General features: G+C 41.0%; 1 protein-coding gene across 1 annotated transcript in view; it reads left to right on the top strand.

Moving 5' to 3' along the window:
- PRKAG2 (protein kinase AMP-activated non-catalytic subunit gamma 2) overlaps positions 1-19,225 on the top strand; it is a 233,615-nt gene that overhangs the window by 61,044 nt on the left and 153,346 nt on the right. The window contains exon 2 of the mRNA XM_075144229.1: positions 10,461-10,532. Coding sequence (XP_075000330.1) covers positions 10,461-10,532 — 72 coding nt within the window. The remainder of the gene's footprint in view (positions 1-10,460; positions 10,533-19,225) is intronic.

The raw sequence follows: 19,225 nt of genomic DNA on the forward strand, positions 1-19,225 counted from the left end.
GTGTCTGCTGGGTTTCAAAACCATTGCATAGGGCAGAAATGACTTTTGGCAACATGTATATGTAGATATCGAGCTTTAGTTTTCCATTGGATTTACCTGAATGTGTGTTTGCTTATCTTTTCTCCACAGCCTGTTCAGGTAAGTCCATTGTAATTGTGATGCTTAAATGGGCACATGAAGAATAAGATGGTTAAAATCAGAAGACTCTTACTAAAGGAGCCAGAACTGAATATGGCTCATTCGTAAGGTTTTTTTCCCTGCACTGGATCTAAACTAGGAACAATTTCTGGAAAAAAAATAGTAGATACCAATGAAAGCCATAGTCCTTGAAAGAAGCCTGCAGTTTATTTGGGAAAATATCTGCCTTAAAATTTTAGCGTTCCATGTACAGTAATTAGAAAAAAACTCAGTGTGTGTTATTTCTGTCCTTCCCTTTCCATATGGGGATTATTTCCAAACTGGACCCACTGCGAAAACTTATTTTCAGTGATGGCTATTTCAAGTGAGAGTGAGTAATCCCTTTGTTGTGTTCTTCCATTTGTCTCATTGTTCACAAGATTTTCCAGATGGGTAAATATTTTATCCATCTTTCTTGCAGAGATGGTCATTGGTGTGTTCTAACACCTTTTTCTGAGCAGAGCTGTGATGCTTTTTGAAGCACATCCCTTGAGAGAGCCTTAACAAGTGGCCAGGGCTTGGTGTGAGGAGGCCTGGAAGTGCGAGATATACTATCCCTTGGACTTCTCCCTTAGATCATACCAATGCTCTTAACAAACATGCTTTTTGCAGAGCCTGTTTTCTTAAAATTTAAATTCTAGTTGTTTCAGTTGGACACAGCAGCTCCTTCATTTTCACTCCAATGGGCACCTACCCTGTCAAAGAGTTAACCCTCTTTGCTACACAGCAGCCAAAGCTGTGTAAAGAAAATGTACATTTTAGTAATACTTAGAAATGCCAACAGATCTTAGGACCTCATTGTGCTACCCATTGTATGGATGCTTATAGTGTGTCTAGATTGCAAGCAAAGATGTGATTGAAGTTGGGCTTAAATTAGCCTGGCTGAGTCCTGACAGTTGTACAACGGTGGGAGCGAGGAGCTCAAAGTGAGCTAAATTGCTGGAGTATTTACTCAGCCTCCCATGGGGATTTTGCAGCTTACACTAACCCGTGTGTTGTCATGGCTACACTTTTATCGGTGCTGTGTGGAGCTGGGTGAAAGCAAGCTGGTGTAAACCACGCTTGCGATTGCCGTGTAGATACGCCTGTAGTAAGATGCAATCCCTTGTCTGGATAGCTTGCTTTCTAAGCAGAGGAAAAAAAAGGAAAATAAGTGATTTTATTCCCACTTTATACGTTGTAAAGAGGGAAAGGTAAGAGGCAGGGTTCATTTATCCTGTGTTGGATGATGCAAAGTTTAAGCAAGTTGTCTAGCCTTTCCCGTACCAGGGGAAGGGGAGCGCAATGCCCATTGGAGATGCTGGCTTTTCCCTGCTCTTTAGGCTGGACAAAAAGTGTGGGGTAGATGACTAGGTGTTTTGGATGGCTGAAGTTAGGTGACAGATTTCCCATCCTTGATGCCTTCCCAGAGGTAAACCAGAAAGCCAGAGCAGGCAATGAAAGTCTCATCACTTAAGTCCATCCGTGAAGCTATTCTGGACTGGATGTGCAGTTTGTAAAGCAGTTTGAATCCCCATAGAATGAAAGATGTAAGGTAATTTATTAGTATTGCACGGCACCGCTAACTGGAAAAAATAATAATGGTACCAAATCTCAGCATCTCTCAGCTCAAAGCCAAGGGTAGGACCTGAAGGACATACAAGCTGGATTTAGGGCAGAGTGCTGTACTATGAATGTGGTAATGTTTTCTAGATTATCTCTGAGAATTTGAGCTTTCTTCTGTCCTTGAGGGTTTTTTATGTTGCCAGCTTCAGCAGCTTTAAATAAGGAGTTCAGAGGATGAACAATGAAGACATTCATTCTTTTGGAAAAAGAAAAAAAATAGTTTAGCCTATGAAATAAAGCAGATTGTATATATTAGTCTCTTTTTACATGTGGTGCTAAAACTGTAAGAAAAGCTATAGCAAAGTCACTGTAAACTTTGTAGACATGAAATTGTTCTCTGCTGCTGCAGTGTGACGTAGGAAAATGCGGCAGGAAAGCATCAAGAGGGGAATCTTTCCTTGTCGTGGGCTCCATGTGGTGTCCCCTTTGACCTCCCATTCAGGTCTTCAGCACACCAAGCACAGAGCCATCCTGTTCTTCCTTTCCTTGCCTAATTTCCTTTTTGCTTCTGCTTTTTTTTTCTTTCTCTTTTAGTTGAGGGACTGCTTGATCAGAGCCAGTCCCTCACTTGCCTGGCTTTCCAGCTATAAGCTTTCTTCTAATTGTTAAGATTATTCACGGTTATTAACTGACAAGAATGTAAAGAGGAGGCAACAGGCAGCTGTCTTCCTAAATGCAGTGAACTGGAAAAAATAGTTGCAGTTCAAGTATTTATGGCAGAGATTTTCTGCCTGGTGTGAATGTCACCTTTTCTAGTCATATATATGCAAGGGAGAACCCTGCAAGTCCTTCTCAGATAAGGCCATCAGCTGGAGGTTTTCAGTTCTGATTTTATTTTGGTTTACTCTTCCTTGAGGAAATGGTTTTCAAAGAGATTTGGCCTATAGGGAGTGGGGAAAAACATAAAAAAATGCGAAACATAGTGACTTTTAAAGCAGCTGAAGTGTAGAGATGATTTAGAAAGCCTCATGATGATCCTTGCTTTGAATCCCCTTCAGATTGTCCCCATGCTGCAGCGTCTCAAGTGTTTTCATTACGTTATGGCAAAATCATCTTTTGTTTCCTGCGGTTCTGCTGTTTCACTGTGGCTGAAATTATGTTTTATAGCAAATGCGTGCTTTTCTCTGCAAATACGTTGGGATCCTGTGTCTTGTTTATGTAAGACAACCATATAAGTATTGGAAAGCAATTCTGTTGGCACTGAGCATGTGCCATCTGAAGGGTAACATTTCCAGTCTCCTGCAGTCCTTCCCTATAGTTGTGTCTCTTTGTTGTTTCTTAATTCCCTCATCACTCATCTGACCACATTTTCCAGGTCTGAGGTATGTTATCTTCTGCTTTCACTTTGTGTCTCTTATCTTTGAGTGCTTCTTGGAGGAAATGTCTCACCAGAGAAAGGTTGTCTTCGGCTGAACACTCAGGAATAGCACTTAATAATGCGTTTGTGTGTGGATTGTGGTGTCACAGGGAATATTGAGAATTTTGTTTTCTTCCCTGACTTGCTTTCTCTGCTGTTCTCTCACTTTCTCTCTCTTTTTTTTTAAAACGACATTTTGTTATTTACGCGTTTGCTAGGTTGTCCATCTGCTGTTGTAATAAACATGCTGCCAGTCACCGCGCTGTGTGGTTCATGGTGTGAAGAAGATGACAAACCAGGCTGTCGTGTGCATGGGGATCGTATTCAGGCTTTGTCAGAGAGCCCCTAGTGATGGTCTGGGATTTACTGATGAGGTGGAGAGCAGTACCTTCATCACAGCATTTCCATACAGCCCTGCGCTCTCTGGACATTGTAGACATTATGGGGCTCCAGGCAGAACTGATTGCATCCCACCCCAGGCTATCTGTGGTCAGCTCACCTGCAAAGGCTGAATCACCAAGAAGATACGGTGTTTCCTGGCAGGAGAGCACGAGGCTTGAAAGAAAACTTCATTTTTTCCACGAACAGTGGAGGAATGTGTTCTAGTGATTTAAGTCTGAGATTGAGAACAAAACAAAAAACAGTCTGCAGTCTCTTGGCAGTTTTTGTTGATGAACCTTGTCTACAGCCTCAGAAGAAAAAAGGTGAATTCGCTGTAGACTGCTGGAGATTAATGCCTGTCAGGATCAGTCAAGAGGTTTGGAAATAAAGAAGGATGTGCTGGAGGCTGACAGTATCCCATGATCAGGATAACTTGGGAAGAACAGCTTGGAAGACAGCTGTTTTCAGGGAAATATCAAGGACTTACTGGTTTCATGGCTCTCTTTATCCCCTTCCCCTAGAAATTATCAGTTTTAGCGGCTCTTTCAGACCAAGTGGTGGCAATCCAAGCCAGGCAACCCACCGGTGAGAACAGGGGAGAAGTGGCTTCAGTAGCTCTTTAGTACTTTGCCTGTTTGTTGTTGCAGCTGAAAGAAATGCCTTTAAACTACATGTAGGATGTTTTTCTTACGCAAAGTTTTTGTATGCAAGTTTTTGGATAAAGGACATTGAATAATCACCAGATGGATGGCAATTTTCACGTCTGGGGGTGGTCTGGGTTAGATTTCAACCAGCCGTAATCCTCTAACTTTTTAGATTATGTCTCTTGGGACTGAATATTTCCCATTTCTTCCAGGCACATCATTTAGGGTGGTTTACCCTCTGTTACTTCAAATTTGATGCTGTGTCTACCTTGACATCGAAGTGCGCACAGCTGGTCCTGCACAGTCACCCGGGTGACTGGCATCTTCATGCTGCGGACAAAATAAAGTCTCTATATCTCATTTCTACCATCTCAAACTCTCCAGACCCACTCAACTGTTCTTTTTTAATACGAATAGCCTTAAAAGTAATAGCAAACAAATAAATTGTGAAGTACGAAGCTGGCTTGCACAAATCTAACCAGCTTTGTACATCTGTTACTGCCCACTCCCACTGAGTCATACCGAGACTTAGTCACCAGCATCCTCAGTCTCACAGTACGACTTACATATCTGTCTCCAAAACACATGCTGCAGTCTAGATGGCATGGGGGAGGGAGAAAAGCAAAGCAATGAGCAACCTACTCCTAAAGGAATAAAGCAATGTAGCAAGTCTTATTATACTATACTATAACTAGTTTATCAAAACAACAAAAACAAAAGGACAGAAATTCCTGTGTATGTCAGTTTTGAATCTTTCCTTGTCCAATAATTGAATGATTTGATATAAATCCTCAAAGGCTTCTAGATAGGATTGTTCTCAAAAAAAGAAATTTTTCTATTAAATCAGAGCTACCAAGCTATGCCCTCTATTCCACAGAGTTCAAACTTTGGATTCTGCTCACAGGCTATTAGCATGTGTAGGGTATTTGCTATTCAGAGCTTTATATAGGCTTGTAATAGGTACAAATCCAAGGTTGATCTAAAAAAAAATCTGCTGGTGTGCAGACTGAGCTGAAAGAAACCATTCATGGCTAATGTTAATAAAAATCCCAACTTTCTTTGTCCTTGGTAGGATAGTTGAAGTGCTCATAGCTCAGTAACGTTAGCAGAGGAGGAGACCCCGAGAGCCCTGTTAAGGTGTGATGCTGAGGAGTGCAGCTTTTAGCAATTTTTTGTGAGATCGGGGCTCTTGTCAGCACTCAGCTTAATTTCTCTGTATCTTGTTTTCTCTGTTTATTTTATTAAAGGAGCTGTCTCCCCATACTGAAAAACTGTCTTAGTAAAGTGTCACCTCCTGCTTGAATTATGTTGTAAAAAGCAACTGTAATGTCTGGCAGGCATTTCACATCCTTAAATTTGGTGCAATCCTAGCACATATGTAGACCTTAGTGAAGCAGAAAAATAATGTCTCATAGGTGACACCATCAGTAGTCAGGACTGCGTGATGCTACCTACGCTAGGACTCTGAAGTTGCTTATAGCTGAGAAATCCAGCCTTTCAGCAGAGATGGGCCATGGGGCTGCCGTGAAGCCATTCTGACCTGATTTACCTCTGAAACATTGCCAAAGAATTGACCAAGTTCATGGGTCATGGACCCATCACCATGGGCACAGGACTTCACCCGACTGTGGTGTTCATGGCCATGTCTTGCATCTGAAGGGACAGTTGCAAAGGATGGTAGCAGGGAGCTGTTTGTGAAATATTCTTTTGATACCCAGCCCTGAAATTTTGAACCACTGTTGAGTGGGGCCATAAAAAGGTCCTACTTCCACCCAAAATACCTTGGAAATTCGTCTCTGACCTGTCAATCACAGCATGCCTCAGGGTGCCTTGCTGGCTCCTTGGCTTCAGCCATTGCCGAGAAGCTTTATCAGCCTGGCTGCCAAAGTAGCCTTGAAACAAAACAATAATAAAAAAAGAATCCTGTTTATTCTATGTTGTTTACTGGATTCAAGGCTTTAGTGGTCTGTTATTTAAGCTTGCAGCCTCCGCAACAGAATTGCTGGAAGCCCTCTTCTGACACCAAGGTCTCCAACTGCAGCAGCGTCCAGACCAGCGTGTCTGGGCAAGCCTTTTTGGCAGGAATCCTCCCCAGTAAGGAAAGGAACAGTGAAACTGGCTGGAAAAGGTGAAAAATGGCTTGGCTAACCAGATCTTGCTCCTGTTGCTATTTGGCTATGCTATGCCAGCCAATATGTTTGCTTTCTGTATCCTAAAATGTGGTTTTCCTTCCTATTCTCCAAAACAGTTCTGAGAAAAGGTTCTTTGTTTCCCCAGGATATCAAAGAACAAAAAAATTATTCTTCCTTCTTTTCACATTATCCCAAGTATTCTCATATAAGGGCTGTCAAAGGAAAAAGAGCTGGAATTAGGAAGGATCACCCTCTAGATGTAGGGGTAACCCAGACAAGAATCACCTTAGAGTTAGTCTCGCCTTTGGAAGAGAAATTAATGTGAAGAATCTGTAACCTTCCAGATATCTGTTTTCCCCCCAGAGGAAATAGGGAAGTGGTAGAGAAGGTAAGTGCGCTTGCAGGCAGAATTATCCTGACTTATACCCTGCAAAAACTAAAGCAGCAGACAAGCCTGTTATAAACAATAAAGTCAATTTAGTTGCTTTTTTAGATCTGTTAACCTCCTGTGCTATCAATAAGAAAAGTCCTGGAAAATCGCCTGTTCAGTAGGTGTTGTGGGACATTGCCCTCCCCAGGAGGGAGCCTGGCTGGTAGCAGGAGCACCGAGCCATGGCTCTGCTGTGTCACAACTCTGCTGTCCTCCGGAAAAAGCTTTGATATCCCTGGGGCCGTATTCTTCAGCGAATATAACAGGAGCTGCCATAACAACCTCTTGTAAATAAAAGTGGATTGAAAACAAAATAAATCTGAAGCGGCTTTGTGGCTGTAAAGTAAATCTAAACTGCTCAAGAGGTCATTTTTTCTAATTGGGGATGGCAGGAGTGATGCCTGGCTGTCAGATGGCACTGGGCGATGTGAAGGACTGACTGAGGAACAGAAGCTTGGCAGGAAAGCTAACAAAATTTTACAAAACAGACTGCATACTCTTAATTCCAGGATAGGAGCACTAGGAGCTGCAGTCTCTGTTGGCCTTTGTTCCTTACAGCAATGGTCATAGACTGTGGCCTCTACAGAAGTTGTCTCTCTGAGGATATAATGCGGGACTGATGGATACAGGGAGTGATGCCTTTTGTTCTTCAGCCAGGGCTCTGCAGTCTCAAATGAGAAGCACTCTTCCTTGTACCAACCTGTCACTGTACGCCTTTGGCAGAAGTTTCTAAAATGTCTCTCCAGAAGCATGTGTGTGTTCCAGGGCACTTATAAGTACAGTAAAGCAGAGCTGGAGAGCAAGAAAGCTGTCTAAGAACGGTTTCAATCCCAAGTTAACGGCAGAGCGATCCTTCAATGTGTATCAGCTGGCATAAGATCAGAGCAGTCAGATATGTGATAAGGGCTAGGGCTGCATCATTGGCTTGTCAAGAGTACTATGGTGTTTTGCAACACTTTTGGAGTAGTTTTGGGTTTGTGTTTTTTTTTTCTCAAGAGTTACTGTATCATCAACTGTGTTGTCACATGTGTTTCTGGATGAAGAGCAACACAAGAAAGAAATAGATATCTAGTCTGTATTCTGCAAAGATACATGCAAAGAGAAAATAAACATCTAATATTTCCTTGCTTAACCAACAGGTTGGAATTGAGAGAGCAGTATTTGCAGCCTGGCATTTGATGTATGTATTTTTTCCTTCTGTAAATGGATGCCTTCGCATATAGAATCCTGTGGAGAAGATTACAAACTTTATCACAGGTCTAAAAGTACAATTACTATCCTGTTTTAAATGTTCTCCAGCACTGTATTAACAAAGAAAGGTGTCATGCTGTCCAGAGAGGTATAGCTCCAGTTATTTCTGCTTACAAGTAGGGATCTCCTGGTTTCCGTGTAAAGACAGATGAAGTTAGCATACCTCCATGATATCTGAGAGTTACAAATTAGAACAGAGTCATCAGCTGGGTTTCATGATACTTTTAGACTTTAGAATTTAACATATACCTGTTTTTAAGGTTGGAGTTGTAACTGGGAACTGAAATTTAGCTCCTAGAAAAACGGTTGTACCTACCTAGCCCCTTCTGGTTTTGGAGGTTTCTGCTCAAAAAAAGAAGTTATGGTTTCACTCCTAGCTGTTTTTTGACCCTGATTACTAGATATGTGTCCCTTTAAACCCAGTGTCTTCCATCCAGTCTCCAGCCTTCCTAAACAGCAGTTTTTCTCCCTGTGGATTACAACAAATAGTTATATAGGGACACTAATATTTGGAGCTCAAAAGAAGTTATTTCCTTGATTCATTCCATGGAAAATGACTTAGCACACATCAGATTCCAGCTTCTTCACTACCGAAGATGGGTAGAGGAAAATATTGGTAAATCCTTTGGCTAAAATAGAGTAAACACGAGGGGATATGTTTTCGTGTAACTTTCCATTAGGCTCCTAAACTTGTTCACAGACATTCCTCACTTAAGTCTTGCAGTAACATACAAAGTAGGAATAATAATAATAATAATCCAATTATTGACAATGTTTATAAATGCCATTTATGGCTGAATAATTTTTATATGGAATATGTAAGTCATTCTGGTCTTAACTAATTGTAAGAATAAGCAAATTAATACAGAAGCTTTTCTTTAGGGTCCTGCGGTGCCTGGTTCAGCCTCCATCAAATCTTGATAACAGTGGAAATCTAAACCAAACAAATTTGCCTCTTCTTTTGATTTTGAGATGTTTCCTTATGTTTTTATTTGCAGACGAAGGTGATGTGAAACACAGACGTCAAAGCGTGGTGATGAGGGTGACATTATATAGTTGGGCTGGTGCTTTGTAGTTTGGGCCTTTGTAGATAGTTCCCATTGAATTTGCATAGATAGAGCCAGGAGCATACTAATTTGTCATGAATACTTTGGTTTGTGGCCTAATGATTTGGGGCCAGCTTGGCCAAGCCTGGCTGCTGCTGCTTTTTTTTTTTCTTTCCAACTTGGCGTGAATTACTCCCATGTGCTTCAGTTCCAGTAATTCAATATTTTGTTCCTTATTTTTGTTGTTTGTTATGTAACCAGAATATTTTCAAACACTTGTAAGGATTATGCTTGAGTTATACACATTTTTGAGCATATTTTGGATTTAGTATGATTATACAATGTGATGTGATTAGACCTGTGGCTGCTCTGAATTCTGAAGGCAAGCAAGCCTTGCAGACTTCCCAGCCGGTGCTAATTTTTAATTAAGCTCTATTTAATCTCAAATTAGGTTTATGTGAAACATTTATTTATGTTTTGAACTATTTTAAATGGGATGCAGATGTGGTGGTAGAGAAGCACTGAATCATTACATGGAAAGGGTGATGCCTTGCATCTGGGAGGTTCTGCGTTGGGGAGGTATTCCTGACATCAAGATTTGGGATCCAAGACTCAGTTCTTCAGCACACGGCATTAGGCAACCCCATGCTTTTGGTCACAGAATTATTCATTATCTACTTTTCTGATCAAACAGATGCTAAACTTGACACTAACATAATTTCCTTATGCGTGTAGAAAGGAGCTGTAAAAAACCCCGTGGCTGGAACACAAAGTAGCATAAACAGAACAGACGGCAGGAGGTAGAATATAATTGCAGTTTGTTTTTGTTAGTTAAAGATGAGCATGTGTGCTTTTCTTATGGCTTTATTGTCTTTAGTCATGCAGAATTGGGTGCTTCTCTCCGATCTGTGCAAGTGAATTGGTTATTTCCTCCCCGAGCACCGTGTCGCAGTTTTCCCCCTCTTTGTTATATGTGTTACGTATTTTTCAGAACGTCGACATATTCTCATTCAGGTTTTGTTTATTGCCATAAATACTCTTTAAACTAAGATTATACACCCCACTAATGGCAAGATAGGCCATTTGCTGAGCAAGTGGCTATATTTAAACTGTAATTGCCTATGAAATTTTCTGTGGGATTTGAGTACCTCCCCTTGAAAGTTTTAGCACAGGACTTTTGACTTTGGCTGTCCAGGCGCTTTTTCATGGTGATGTAGTGCAAGTGCTGCTAAGGGCTCCCTATTCACTTATTACTTACATCTGCCGTTGAGTTCACAGCCAAGGAGAATGATCAGAGCCTGTGTTATTGCTTACCAGCAATCGCTATGGGTAAAGCAGTGGGAACTTCGGAAATAAAACCATGGGCTACAATCATGCTCTGATGGAAGGAAGAAGATATTAATACAGGACATCAATTTTTCTTCTCTGTCCCAGCAGGATCTCAGCTCATTTGCCATGCCATTCTTGGACGGTGATGTGGAGAGCACAGACAAAAATGCTTCTCGCAAGGTAGGAGAAAGCTTCACCTTCGCTGTAGTGGTTGAGTCCCTTGGTGGTAAACACAATTTATTAGGCTTAAAAAAGCCCAGGGTTTTAATCTTTCCTGCCATACCATTAACCTGTTGAGAGTGATGCACTAAGGCAAATATAGTGACTTTTGCAGACCTTACTGTGACGGTGCTTCTGCAGTATAACCTGTAAACGATGCTAACCTCCGATGGTATTGCTTTAAATACTGCAGATGTTGTGTCTAACGCTGTGTAATTCAATGAAGTGATATTGCATAACTGTATTCTCGGGAATATAGTTAGCTAACAAAATTTGTGGTGTTACTACAGAAATAGAGTGCCCAAATGTGGCTGTCGGTATGTTTTCCTGGAATTGCCTCCTGATGGTTGCTCTCTGGCTACAGAGGTTTTAACTGTTCAATGTTCTTGATCTGTCTGTCCTTGGCACTGGCAAAATGAGCTGCTTTCATTTGCTGAAGCCGTAGCGAGTCTTCCTGCAAACAAGGTGGAAAGGTTCCTCCTTGATGTGGGATGAACTCAAGGTTATCCTTCTGGAGGCATTGCGATGATTTGTTTTTCTGATGGCCTGCTATTAAATTAAACCAATACATTCACAGAGTTTGCTTGCTTTGAAATGATCAGGTGAGCATATTCAATGGATGACATTAGGGATGGTTATATAGCGCCTACACAGTCTTCAAAGCCATAAAAATTGTGGGTGGGATCTGTCATCTTCAGGTCCCGGCCTCATCATTTTCACAAAGCATTGAAGTACAAACTGGTCTGCTAAATGTAGGCCTCCTACCAGCCAAGTTACAGGCTTGGTGAAAAGACATAGATGCTCCTCTGAACAGTAGGTAACTCCAAAAGCTGATCTATAGCTACACAGCGGAGCAGTTTGACTTGTGACAATATTTACAAGGCTATGGACCTCTGTGAAGATTAAACCTGCTACAAGCCATTTGTCAAAGAGTCTGCAGTTACAGTTCAAGGCAGATGAAGCAATAAATATCTCCTTAGTGAAGCTAATCTGCATCTAGAACAATAATAACTTAGCTCTGTTGACAGCATGAGTTTCTACTCCTTTGCACCTCACAGGAAAGGGCAGTTGTTTAAAAAAATTCTGCAATCCATCAGTGACTAAATATGTTTATAACATTGGCCTTGTTCTTTTCTGCATTGGACCTTTTAAGACTGACGTAGGAGTCACTGACGCAGAGGAACTCTTGTAGATGCCAGGGAAGATAAAATATACAGTGTTACCAAAAGGTGCTTGTTTGGTGGGTTTGAATAAAGTGAACAATGTGATGTTTTTGGAGAGGGTTGACATGCTGGAAGAAGGCAGAGGTTTCTAGCCAAAACTTGATTTTTTCATTTATCACCTCCTTTTCCCAAAGAAAGGTGAGAAAGCTGCATGAATCTCAGTCCTGAAGAAAAAAATACACAAAAGCTAATCTCGCTCATGTAGTATTATATGATATCAGTTAATGACTTCCACTTTACCATTTATGAAGCCCTTGTTTTTCCTCTTTCTGGTCTTGGGACTCTCTTTTGATGAGTACTTGTCTTGGGGACAACTGGAAGAACATATCAGTAGTTGCCTCTTTTTGCAACTTCAGCAAATGCTGCGTTTTTTTCCCCAGACTTGAGTCAAGTTCTGCTTATGGAAGTGCAATTAACTTTGGAATAACCATGCAACGGGGGCTTAACATCTGAAATTGCTTTTTTTAACTGACTTTTTTGATTGAGTGTATAAGACCCAGAGTTTTTTCTAACATCATACTTGGAGCTCTGTTCAACACGTGCAACAAAGTGGTAAGAAACCACTGGCTGTGCCCAACTTCTGATAAGAGAGAGATCAACTAGCAGAATCCATTGCCACACATCTCATCCTAAATATCGTTTTCCTCAATGTGAAGGGTGGGATCTTTGCTGCTAGTGAACTATGCCTAGCATCAGACTGCAGTATTTTATTTAATTCTAAATAAACATTTGCCAGTCCCTGCTGATGCTACATAAAGAAGTTCCCAAGTTGCTGTTCACTTTCAAGTGAGATTTTTTTTTTTGTTCAAGTTTGAAATCATGGTGTGATGTGTAACTTCTGTATATTAAAAGTCAGTATTTCATCAGTAGTGTGGCTTTTCGATTCACCAGTCATATTGGAGATTGGCAATTCATCACGGATGTCTCTCTTCCTGCACTTAACTCTTCTGTCACCTGGGCTATAGATCAAGGTAGAGAAGGTTCACAACCTGTCTTTCCAATCTACCATTAATTTAATTCTCTTGTTCTTTGTGAAAGGCTTTTAGAAACGGAATTAACATTTTTCACATAGATTCTCAGCACTTTACCATGCAAGTGTCTCTCAATCTCAACAATCTTCATTACACAGCAAGGAAACTCAAGTGCAGAATTTTTTGTTCAGGTTCACATAGGAATTTTTTGGCAGTGGTGGGAATGTGACACACATTTCCTGAAGTTTAGCCTTAATTATTTCTCATTAACATGGTTACTATTATAAATGATGTATTCTTCTTTCCTTTACGACTGATGGCAGGAAGGGTATAGGGATAGTTTTCACCTTCCTCTGCTGAAGGTGGAGAATATAATATTCTGAAGACTTGCACAGAATTTTTTGGCATGATGTGATGGAGAAATAGATGGATAGCTCTTGTGCCTGTGGCAGGTATTTTGGCCCTTCTTATTGCCTGACAAAGTGCCATAATACTTGTACTGGTAGCTTTGTCTAAAACAACTGGTATTGCTCTTTGCCCCATGCTCAAAGCTAGGACTCTCCAGAAATGGCTTGAATCCTTCTTGCAGAGAGACCTTAGAGGATCATTAAATACAGCAGTGTAGACAAGGATAACCAGGAGCTGAGACGCAATTAGATTTACTGGATTTCCTCGGTCTGGGAAAAGACAGTGGAAGAGGGGCAGTTTAGAGGCCTGGAAAATCATGAATGATGTGGAGCGTCATTCAGAAAATAATTCTGGTAGAGTGTGGCAGGGCAGCAGTCAGGGATGAGTGCCCCTCTGCACTCAAATGGCTCTATCAGTTTTAGAGATCTTAGCACCTTGAATGCTTGTAGATCCTTTGTCTAAAATGTAGGTTAAAGGATAAGGTGTGGAAATTATAGGAAAGCGATAGCCATTGCTTTCAGCTGAAAGCCCAGGATTGTGAATGATCAGAGAGAAGAAAATGACACAAGAAGAAAAATTGTCCATTGGGAGGCAGCTAGCAAATTATAGATGGAGGAGGGAAGAGGAGGAAGAAGAGAAGCTTGAAGAATAATATTGATCTATTCCTTTATGGAAATAATAGAATTGTCATAAAAATATAGAAGAAAGCTTGGAAAAGAAGGGTGCATTAACAGTTCTTTTCTCTATATGGGGAAAAAGCTGCTGAGATGTTTATCTTGGATGATAATGGTGACTGTCATATTAATGACTGAAGTGTATTTAAAGCAGAAGATGCTAAAGCTAGACATTTTAAAATTAAATCCAAACAATAAAATAAAGGGTGTCTGATAAAACACCCTTGAATGAATTGACACAGCTTTCTCTGACTAGTGCTGATTTTGAATAAATCTTAGAGCAGAGATGAAGTTCCAAAAGACTGCAAAAAAAGCAATTACTGTGTTAATATTTACAATGTTTGCAATTAGGATAATTTACAGGTTTGTCAGTCTAACATTAGTCCTGGGCAAAACAATGAAATATCTAATCTTGGATAGTTAATGATGCTATTATAATAGACTCATTTGGATTGGAAATAATAGTAAACAGTTCTTACTGATCAAATGTGGGGTTTTAAATGAATTATAAATTTGGTTGGAAAATGTCATAGTGTTGGTGTCATGTATATAAAGAAGTAGGCCAAGACATTTTGATTTAAGAAACTGGAATGATACTGAATAAACATGGAGCCTATTAAATGATAGGCTGATAAAATAAATTGAGACTCATCAGTGGAAAATTTTGTTTCTAGGCAGACAAAACATTCTGTTGCTATACTATATCATACTTTATCAGTGACTTGAAAGAAATATGGACTCATTACTGATACAATTTGTGTTTCATACAAAAGTGGAGGAAGAGAGTGGTAAATTCTGAGCAGGAAACTCTCCAATGCAGAATGACCTGAATCACCTAAAACACATTTTGCAAACAAACAACCCATTTCAGTTTGGCCAAATTGTGATCGGTTACGCCTAGGAGCAAATAATGCAGACTTTATTTTTGGGAAGTCTTTCACAAAGCTTTGATTATATTTTGAGAGTAGCTGTAGATAATCAGCTGTGCATGGATTCTGAATGTGACATGATGGTTAATGGATTAGTTTGGTTTTTGGATGTATGAACAAAGGAATAGGGTGAAAAGTAGAGGTTTTGTTATGACTGTGTTTGGCACTGACTCGCCGTTCTGCTACCAGTAATGTAGGAAAGTGTTGATGAACTAGGATCAGAAAACATCTGAGGAGTGACTCCAATATTGAAGGACTTCAAGGATGGCTTTGTCCTGCTTCTGGTCCCAGCATTGTTTTTGTTTTGTCCAGTGACTCAGGGAACTGCATGAGCAACCCCTGGAAGAGGGAGGAGAAGTGAAAAAATGCCATTTTTAGCCCCCCCTTCACTGGATAATAAATCTCCTTTTGATTTATTTTTTCCCAGTCTTTTTATTATCCATTTCTTTATGAGGAGTGAACTGGCCTCAGCAAGGAGGATGGGGAGCGTGTCCTGGATGGTGCCACAGCCTTGGTATGGGGCACCTGCAGTGGATGCAGTGAGCCTCAGGGCAAGGACACATGTGCCAGCCACTGCACTGCCATGTGCGTGGCTCCTTCCCATCCGTTGCTTTAAAATAAATGCAGTTAAGGTAGTAGACCAGGAGCCAGCCCTGCTTTCACCTTTCCTCAAGCCTGCTTCTGCCTTTGAGCAGCCCTGCTCGCTGCTGGAAACCTAACCCCAGCTGTCCATACAGCCATGCAGGGCTCTCAGAGCCTGCCAGAGCAGCCAGCCGCATCCCATTATATTTTAATTTGGGGAAGTGTCATTGTACTTTAGTTTCGGGAAGTGACATCTCTGATCCCGTAAAATATGTTGTCATCTCAATTGTTACTGCTCATGCAGAACCAAGGGAACTAATGGTGGTGAATGTGACCACACGGTGCCTGGAAGAGTAAGTCCTTCATTACCTTTCAGTCTAATGAAGTCAGCTCTTGTTTTTACGTGAGCTCTTTTATTCCAGCAGAATGAGAGAATCATCCAATTAACTTTATCAAAGGGCTTTTTTATTGGGATTCAGTGGAAGGGCAGGAAACAAGTGCAGATGTCTTATTTGGTGTATCGTCTCTAATTGTGTTTACTGTCCCTGTCAAGGATGGTGGGAGGCGATTCCTTTTCTGTTACTCACCTTTCAAAAAATTTTTAAGTGAAGAGGCAAAATAAAGGTCAAATAACTCACTGTTGTAAAAGCAGACAGAACTCAAATGCTCCATAAATGTCCTAACTATTCAGAGTTGGGTGAAAAAAGGAACGGAGCTCAGGAGCATTTAATAACTTTCACTTAAATTCAGAAGCATTTGAAAGGCTCTTTAGCTTAAGCCCATTTGTATTCCAGACAGATTATTTTTTCAGACTGTTCTGAAAAATGAATCTAAATTCACCAGAAACTGAACCAGAGCCAGAGATTTTTCAGGGAGGGCATCCTCTGGGGAAGGCTGTCTGCCCAAGAAGGGACCTGTTGCTGGAGGATCCTGACCGGGGAGCAGGGGCGATGGCTGCGAAGTGGTGCTGTGACAGGGACACAGGCAGTGCCTGGGTTTCCCCGGCGCCGACACAGCCTCTGCCTGTTCGTGGCCAGGGTCTTCTCAGCACAGCTTGTTCATTTTTCTGGCCACCTCGCTTTGGCAGGACACTTCTCTTCCCTGCAGTTAAGTGGTCCTTAAATTCTAGGTTGGGAGCAGAAATGGCTTCTTTGAGAGGACTGTATTTGGTAAAATGGAGGGATCAGATTTTCAATACAAACCATGGGAAAGAAAATGACAACGTTGGGAAAATTTCTGCCTGTGAGTGAGAAGAGGCAGGACTGAGATGGATGGTGTGTGGACAACGAGAAACTAGTTTGTGGTGAAGTATGAATAGTTTGGTCTCTTAGCACATTGCGTTGGGGATTATCATATGATAGTGATTAAATGTAGTGCACTTCAATCCTTCTTGTGAAATAAGATCAAGAATTGCGAGTCAGGTAAGAAAACAGTTGAAGGAAAAGATGGCAGGGTGGTATTGAAAGGACGACTGTTGGGTAGAGGGACAGAACTGGTGGGGTTTCCCCAAGCTCAGTCCTTGGACTGATCTTTGCTAGTAAGGCTTCTATTTAGAAGCATAGTAACCAAATAGAAGCATAGTAACCAAATTTGTTGATGATGAAAGAGGGGGTTTTTGTCATAGGAAAGGACCTTATACAAGAAGACCTGGATGACCTTCAGGATGGATAATTCTTAACAGCACAACATACAAGGTTGTTCACTTGGGATATGTCAACAATATCAGTAAATAAAAGAGGTTCTTTTGGTCCAGAGATGAAGGGCTTGGGCACAGTCCTTTTGCAGAGCCAAACTCTTGCACCCACTAGAGCAGGGTGACCATGTGCAACCTAGGATTGTCCCTGGCTTGTGCTTTCCCTGAGCCCAGGTGGCACCTGGAGATTAGGAAGAGTGAAAGATTCCCACATCCAGGCGAAGTGACAGGGGCAGCTTTCAGGATGCTATTTCTTGCATTGATATATTCCACAGAGCTGCCCAGCTCAGGTCAAGTGCCAAGCTATCACTTTACATTTCATTCAAAAAATTGAAAGTAAGTCTGCTTGATGCCAAGCACTGTAAGACATGCCTGGTTTTGTTGCTTTATTTTCAACAGCGGCCAGTTCTGGATGTATTTTAGGAGCCTGCCTAAGATAATTTGGTGTATACAACAGAGCAAAGTGTCTCCCTGGTCCCCAGCTGAGGATCCTTTTGTGCTCTGAAGCATGAAAACTGATAGCAGCATCAGTAAGCATTTCTTACAGCATTTTAGGATATATTTACTCAGTGCTAGGCAAGGTAACCGGTTTAGCCTTGAACAAGCGGAGTCAGTTGCTAGAAACAGCACATCTGATGTAGCATGGGTTCTGCTTGTTGCAGAGGTTAACCTCACCGGGGAGCACATTGCTGTAGACTGAGGGTAGGGTTGCACTGGAACTATTACCGAGCTGCTAATTTAGCCCTATTCCCACTGCACTGTTCTCTGCAGACGGATGGTCAGGAGCTGACATTTCTCTCCAACATAACCAGTGTTAAGGTTTAAGGAGTCCAAGGTTAGGCACAGAGCTCAAAGATCCCATACATGCTCTGCACAAAGCCAACATAGGGAATGTTTTGTTTTCTTTTTTTTTAATTACATGGACAGACTTCATACTTAAAGAAAATTTTCAATTTGTTTGATTAGACCTTATTTATGCATTGATTTGTATTGTACTTGCATTGTGTCTTTGGATTCCTTATCTCCAAAAGGCCAATTGTCCAGTCAGGGTCAAATGAGCCATATCACCATGTGCATTTATTAGATGTGTTTCATATTTCTGCCCATTCTCACTTTACTGCTTTTCCTGGACTAATACAAACTGATGTACAAAGGTTATTAATGTGAGAAACCAGGATGCAATACTTTTTTGTTGCTACAGTTCAGCTGGGAGAATAGTTACCTTTCCAAAACACATGTGGGAGTTTTTGTGCCCACCTGCATGCCGTAGCTTCAGGAAATAAGTCCAAAAAGCATGAAGAACAGGCTGATGATCCATCTAGCTGTGTAACCTGCCTCCAGCACCACTGCCGGAGGCATCACTCCGAGTCTGCATAGGATGGTGGGGTTTATTCCACAGCAGAGATTCTTCTGCATTCCCAGCTGAAGCATGAAAATTAACATTGCCTTGTGACGTTTATATACGCTGTGATAACTGTTGTTGCTGATGATTTTACTCACAGAAGCACCTAATCATCTTTTAAAATTCACAATCCATTAGCCTCAAATAATATTCAAAGAAAGCAATCCTGTTGTAATTCACAAAGCAAAATCACAGGTATTTATCCACCTTGATGGTGGGTGTAACCTGTGTATAATTAACGTGTGGAGCTGGGGAAGAATTTGGTGTAGTAATTTCCTTTAATTTAGTAGCATGCACATGTGTATTTAGCAGCATGCCCCTGGTGCTCTGACAATTAACTAATTCATCTGCCTGGCACGATGGAGAGAGAGCAACTGGTTGTGATTGCAATAAATAAAAATATCCCACTGCTTCTGCTCAGAATTTGAGAACAATTTGCTTTCGTGTCTGACTTGTGCATACAAGAGAATACTGACATTATTTGACATTGTTGCTTGACATTTTACATTTCTAGAATTGCTTTAGAGTGTGATGATACCATAGTCTTTTAAAAATGTCTCCTATCAGTGTGTCATTATAACCAACCAACCATGCGAAAAAGATAACATGAAATATTAAGGGTGGGACCAGAATGACGTCCTTCTAGCTTTACAAATGTCATGGCTTGTCACTTTAGGAAAAATTATAATGAAATTACCATCCTGGAAACAGTCCTAAATTACAGTAGTAGTGGCAGATTTGTATTATGATTAAAATGAACTTGAAAATATTC

Source organism: Calonectris borealis, chromosome 2 (genome assembly GCF_964195595.1).
Source record: "Calonectris borealis chromosome 2, bCalBor7.hap1.2, whole genome shotgun sequence".
Classification (NCBI taxonomy): Eukaryota; Metazoa; Chordata; class Aves; order Procellariiformes; family Procellariidae; genus Calonectris; species Calonectris borealis.